At 56.2% G+C, this 6,337-nt stretch overlaps 1 protein-coding gene across 1 annotated transcript in view; it reads left to right on the top strand.

Moving 5' to 3' along the window:
• The first annotated feature begins 1,209 nt into the window (after nucleotides 1-1,209).
• Nucleotides 1,210-6,337, top strand: part of CSMD1 (CUB and Sushi multiple domains 1) — a 2,063,616-nt gene continuing 2,058,488 nt past the window's right edge. The window contains exon 1 of the mRNA XM_024251429.3: nucleotides 1,210-1,791. Coding sequence (XP_024107197.3) covers nucleotides 1,707-1,791 — 85 coding nt within the window. The 5' untranslated portion in view covers nucleotides 1,210-1,706. The remainder of the gene's footprint in view (nucleotides 1,792-6,337) is intronic.

The raw sequence follows: 6,337 nt of genomic DNA, 5'->3' as shown, positions 1-6,337 counted from the left end.
GTCCTGCCTGGATTCATTATGCCTTTCTAGCGTGGCCTAGATCACAGAGGCGGGGCAGTCTAAGAAAATTAAAGGAGGGATATAAAACATTATCAAACTCTCAACCCATTTAATCTCAAAGACTGACTGAGAGGAAGTGCAGGTGGGATGAAGCGGTGGGCTCTCCCTCCCACCACAGGCATTTGGTGCTGTGGGGATACCGCAGGTAGATGGTTGTATACTCTAATGGTTCCAGGCCTGGAGGCTAATTCTCTCTTACTAGGGTATGGGATTTCCATGTTCTGTCCTCTAAAAGGGCTAAACCTTTTTGGTCAAGGATGTCGAATCCTTTAAATGTCCTTCTATGGAAACCAGCACTCACTCGTGGTGTTTCTATTAACTGACCACCTGCTCCTAAAATGTCTCGCCTTACACATTCCCCAGGAACTGTAGGAATGCCTCCTCTATTTGGGGAGCTGGGTGAAATCCAGTTTACTGTATCAAGTACTGCTATTCTAAAGCACTGTTCTCTCTGCGGGCTTCATCCTTTTGCAGAATCAGGGAGAACCTGTCTCTTCTCTTTTAAGGTCCCTTCCCAGCCCACAGAATTTTATATATAGTTGCATCAGAAGCTATGCCAACATGCCGGCTCTCATAACCAGACCATAATATTAATTCTAGAGACTTCCTCATGTCACATTTTATCTGAAGCTGAAGTTTGGGCATGGCTAAGTCTCACACAATCCAAAGTCAGGAAATTTGTAAATTTGTGTAACTCCTTGCAAATAGTCCATCTTGAAAAACATTATATATATCTTCATATCATATATATATTTATACATATATATAAAAATATAAATATATTCCTCCCTTGGAGTTGAAGCGTGTGCCCTTTCCACCTGCATTTCTGATCTAAGTTAGGTAGGGGTCTGCTCTCTGGTCAGCAAGGAAGGGAAATCAAAGGATGGAGGCCGGACTCTGCCCCTGCAGAAACCCTCCAGTTTGCTGGAGTTGCCGGATTGCATCGTTCCTCCCCGGTGTGCGGCGTGGGCTTCCCCCACCCGAGCGCCCAACAAGTCTCCTCCAGCCTGCGCGCTGCTGCGCTGAGGCCGAATGAAGCGCAGCACGGTGCGGGCAGCCCGAGGCCCCGGGGCTGGGCTCTGTCTGTCTGGGACTGCGCCGTGCCCAGCCTCGGTCCCCTCTCTGTGGGTAAGGATGGTTGAGTCCAGCCTCCACGGCAGCGGCTCCTTGTGCCACTAGCAGCCCGTCTTCTGCGCTCTCCGCCTTTTCTCTCTAGACTGGATCTCTCCTCCCCCCGCGCCCCCCTCCCCGCATCTCCCACTCGCTGGCTCTCTCTCCAGCTGCCTCCTCTCCAGGTCTCTCCTGGCTGCGCGCGCTCCTCTCCCCGCCTCGCCCCCTCCCGCAGCCTCGCCGCCTTGGTGCCTTCCTGCCCGGCTCGGCCGGCGCTCGTCTCCGGCCCCGGCCCCGCCAGCCCGGGTCTCCGCGCTCGGAGCAGCTCAGCCCTGCAGTGGCTCGGGACCCGATGCTATGAGAGGGAAGCGAGCCGGGCGCCCAGACCTGCAGGAGGCGTCGGATGCGCGGCGGGTCTCGGGACCCGGCTTTCTCTCCGGCTCGCCTTGCCCTCGGGTGATTATTTGGCTCCGCTCATAGCCCTGCCTTCCTCGGAGGAGCCATCGGTGTCGCGTGCGTGTGGAGTATCTGCAGACATGACTGCGTGGAGGAGATTCCAGTCGCTGCTCCTGCTTCTCGGGCTGCTGGTGCTGTGCGCGAGGCTCCTCACTGCAGCGAAGGGTAAGACGGGCTTGCTCCTGGCCGGGGAGGCGGTCGAGCCCTCGGAGGCCCCGTGTGCGGACGCGAGTGTGCGTTTTGGGGACCGCAGGGTACGGAGTGGCCGCCTCTGCCCGGCGCTGCTCCATCGCCGAAGCTCGGGGAAAGCGATGCCCGGGAGGGAGCTTCCATCGCGCTCTCCCCAGCCCTCCTGGGCCCCCGCCCCACCCCGCCATTCCTTCCCGGTCTCCTGGGCTCAAAGGAGAGATCTCTTTTTCTCGGCGGTACAGGGTGTCAAGGAGAAAAGAACCCAACACGAGTTGGGCTGGAACTGTGCTCCGGAGGGGAGGTGTTGCCTCCTCCGAGACGTGGACTCCACGGGTCGGGGTGGCTGAGGGGCAGTTCCTAGGACTTTCTCCCCGGACCCGACGCGCCTGGGAAAGCGGCCCGGGTGAAGCCGGCCTGGAAAGTTCGGGCTCTCTACGGGGGTTTTGGTACCAACAGGCAAAGCTCTCCGCCGGCCCGGCCTCCTCGCACCCATACACCCCATTCCTCCTCTCCTCCTTCCCTCTCCAACGTCCTCAGCCAGCGAGGAGTAGCTGCCTCTAGAAGGTCGCCCCCGCTTTCCTCTCCCCCGGACTTCGCTCCTTGCAAGTTGTAAGGTGTTGGCAAGGTGCGTGAAACAGGCTAGGAGTTCTGGACCGGCTTCCAAGTCAGATACATTCACTGTGGGCGCACGGGTATCCTCTTTCTACTCTGGTCAGGGGAAGGAGTTTCTCTGGGTGGCTCCTGGGCTTGGGGCTCTGTGAGCTTGGTTTTCTCCCTGAATGAGTTGGGGAATGTTTTCTCCTAAGTAGCCTACAGGCTGCGACCTCAAGGCTGGCAATAGCTTGTGCACTTGTTTATTCTCCGGGAAAGAACATAAGCTCCCTTTTGAGACAGGGCGAGAGAGAGGGAGAGAGACAGAGAGAGAGAGAGAGAGAGAGAGAGAGAATATTGATTGATTTTCACGTTGGAAATACCTGCCCCTGTCCTCATTTTCAGCCTCCTTAGATGCTTTCTCTATCAGTCAGCCCTTCCATAAATATTCCCGGGAGTATCTGTATCTACATAGGGTTTTTCTTTCGTTTCATTTTTAAAGGATGGAGTCCAATCTTATGATTTTTTTAAAATGGTCACTTGCTTTTTTCCCTACATAAAATTTCCCCGTTCTCTCTAAATTCTTCCATCTTCTTTTCCACCTATTTCCTTTTCCTCCAGTGGTCCAGATGGAAGAGTGATTGGCAGGGCGAAGGAGGACTGTATCTGGTTCATTAGCAAACTCCAGATCCGCCTGGAGAGCGGGGGAGAGACGTGCCGGCTGGGCTTCCCCTCCCTGCACTTGCCTCCACGGGGCGTCCAGGGCTCCGTGAGAGCTGACCGCTCAGCACCAGCTCCTCCTCACCGGCATCCACCCTCACAAGGGGGTGTCTGCCGGAATGCGCCCCGAGATCCCGGGGAGCGCAAACGGTGGGTCTTAGTCACCCAAGCTCGTGGTCGCTCGGGATTGGGGAGCTTCTTGCAGACGCCGACCCGACCCTCTGCCCACCCGCCCGGCTCAGTCCGGATGCCTTGGCCACTGCCGCTGACATTGCCGGCTGCGGAGGCACCGCCTGCTGAGCAGGGCCCGGCTGGCAGCGGCCTCTGGTCAGCACTGGACTGGCTGGTAATTGGAAGGCGAGGCAGCTAAAGTCTAGGGAAAAGAGGGTTGTGCCCTGTGAGGTGTGCTGGGGCGTGTGTGTCGCAGCGGGGAGAGGGCAGGAGCCCAAGGGACAGGACCTGGCTTTTTCCAGCCAAGCCCCTGCGTGGAGAGGAAACACCTGCCACGCAACTCCGCAAAACTTCCCGCCCTTTCCCCTGCACTCCAAGCCTAACTGGGCCCGGGGCTTCCTCCTTTCCAGGCAGGCAACTCAGCCTCTGAGCTCACTCTTGGTTCCCTCGAGTTCCGCACGCTCCGGGTTCCCTTCCCCCGCAATTAACGGAGGTTGCTGCGTGGAGACGGCGGCGGCCCTAGCTCGGCTGCTTAATAATCTGCACACGTGTGTGCCGGGCGGATTCCGCCCCCACGCGGGTGGGCTGCAGCGCTAGGATGGGGCTGAGGCGGAGGCGGGAGGGAGGGTGTGGAAAGGCAGGTAGTGGGCGGGGGCTGCTCTGGCTGATTCTGGGGCGAACAGGGCAGAAAAGTCCTGGGCGCCTCTGGCCCTGCGGGGCAGCCCCGTAGAAGAGAGCTCCTCTTGCGAGCTGCAGGCCCCAGAACCTGGCTGTAGAAGCCGAGAAGTGGAGCCTAGGGTCCCAGGCCCCTGGCGTGCATGGAGCTGGAGCGGTGCTGTGCGCAAGTGTGTGCGCGCGGAGGGGGTCCAGGACGCTCGGACGCAGCTCTCACTGCTCTATTGTCTGGCCCACGCGGCAGTGGGTCCGTGGAGCTCCTTCATTAACCCCACAGGGACCAGGGACCGTGTCTCCTCCACGCCTGCGGGGTCAAGTGCGAGCTCCTGTAGCGGCCTGGGAAGGGGCTGCAGGCAGGAAAGGGGCTGGTGACGCCAGCGCCAGAGTCGGCATTTGTGCGCTCTGGCCATTGGGGCGGGGTCGCGTTCCCCTTGCCTAGCAAAGCCCGGGTGACCAAGGTCGGGCCTCCCGCCGGGGGCGTCGGCGCTGGGCCCCGGGGCTCGGCAGCGCGCTCCAGGGCCGACCGGAGGCGCTTGCGCGCAGCAGGGCTTTCCCGAGGAGGAGCGCTCCGGCGGGAGGGCGCCCGGCCACTGCCGTGGGCAGCTACGCCGCGCGCGCCCAGGTGGCGGCTCCCGCTGTGGCGAAGGCAGGCGCAGAGTTTTTGATGCGTGGGGCATAATTCGTGACCTGTTTGCGGAGTCGTGAGGCTGGAGGCGGTCGCAGTTGAGGTCACTGGAACCCGTTACTGTGGGTACCCGAGTATCAGCTTCAGCTGATGGTGCTGTACTCTTCAATAAAGCGTTGGGGGTATCGAAAATTCACTGGTGATTTCCTTTTTCTTCTGGATTACTAATGGCATTGTAAAGGTTGAATCCCAAGTGTGCGTTTCTCTTTAAATGCCTATTTTCAGGGACCAGGGGAAAAGGAGTAAGGCTGTAAGCATTTTCATCTAGTAAACAGGAATATTAATTCTGTGTGCGCTGGCTCGGATCTGCTCCTTTACCTGGGGCTGATCTATTGGCTGTTTGGACAAAGTTTCCTTCTCAGTTGTTTCTTGCATATGTGCAGCCACGAGAATGCAGGTATTTGCAGACAATTACTTACCCAGAAAGCATCCTAAAGGAGAGCACACACAACACTACTAGCCCAGAGCAGCCTCATTTTGAGAAGCCCGAAAGAGAAAGGTGGAACATTCGTAAAAGTAAGTAATTCAAACATTCCCTGACCCACCCAGCAGAGATGTGAGCACGCACTGCTGAGTTTCCAGAGAAACCCTGTAACTCCACCGCGAGAGAGGTGCGCCCTCCCATACCTGCATGGTTTTAGATGAGTTACCTTATTAAAGACTCATCCCACCAAGAAGGATGCTAAGACCTTTAATTTGCAGGTCAGACTCCTTTATGGCAGAGCCGCACCCCATACACTTCCTCCTGATGAAGCCAGGACACTCCTGTGAAGAAGATACTTTCGCAGGAAACCCCTGATTCCCATCCAGCAATAAAAAAGTGGGCCAGATGCTGTGGCTCACGCCTGTAATCTCAGCACTTTGGGAGGCCGAGGTGGGTGGATCACCAGAGGTCAGGAGACCAGCTTGACCAACATAGTGAAACCCCGTCTCTTCAAAAAAATATGAAATTAGCTGGGCGTGGTGGTGCATGCCTGTAATCCCAGCTATTCAGGAGGCTGAGGCAGGAGAATCGCTTGAACCCGGGAGGTGGAGGTTGCAGTGGGCTGAGATCGTGCCATTGCCCTCCAGCCTGGGCAACAAAAGCTAAACTCCGTCTCAAAAAAAAAAAAAAAAAAATGGACCACTTAAAATGAAGTTAATATCTCTGTATTGCTGAGCAGATCATGTCTTTTTCCTGTTGCATCATCAGGATATTATTATTAATTACTATGACTTCAAATCAGAACTGTTCAGCAGAAAGCTTTTCAGTGCTTCTGGGGCACTCAAGTAGTTAGTCGCAAAAGGGAGTCTTTCTTCGGAAGTGACAGGTTTTGTAAACTTGAATGGTAGGGCAATGAGGTCTGAAGTCCAGAGAAGCAAATGGCAAGTAGTGCAGGGTGGTAGAATTCCCCCATGTCTCAAGCATCTCACTGGCAGAGGCCTCGGGAGGAGAGGGAATGGCTATTTTTATATTGGCTTTCAGCTGGCCAATCATGCTTGATAAGAAGACTGCCACAACCACAGTGCTGAAGCTTCTACAGGCGAAAGCAGCTCCTCCTGGGGGCAATGCTTCCTTACTCTCCAGTTTATTGTATCAAGCAAACACCAACCCAGCTTTGAAAATGTCAAGAAAATAGTTCTGCTTCCTTTAAGAAATAGATAAACAAAGGCTCGGTGGCTGCTTCGTGCTTATAAGCA

The sequence above is a fragment of the Pongo abelii genome, chromosome 7 (assembly GCF_028885655.2).
Source record: "Pongo abelii isolate AG06213 chromosome 7, NHGRI_mPonAbe1-v2.0_pri, whole genome shotgun sequence".
NCBI lineage: Eukaryota > Metazoa > Chordata > Mammalia > Primates > Hominidae > Pongo > Pongo abelii.
Note: the sequence above shows the minus strand (reverse complement) of the source record. Positions and strands in the feature narration are given on the sequence as shown.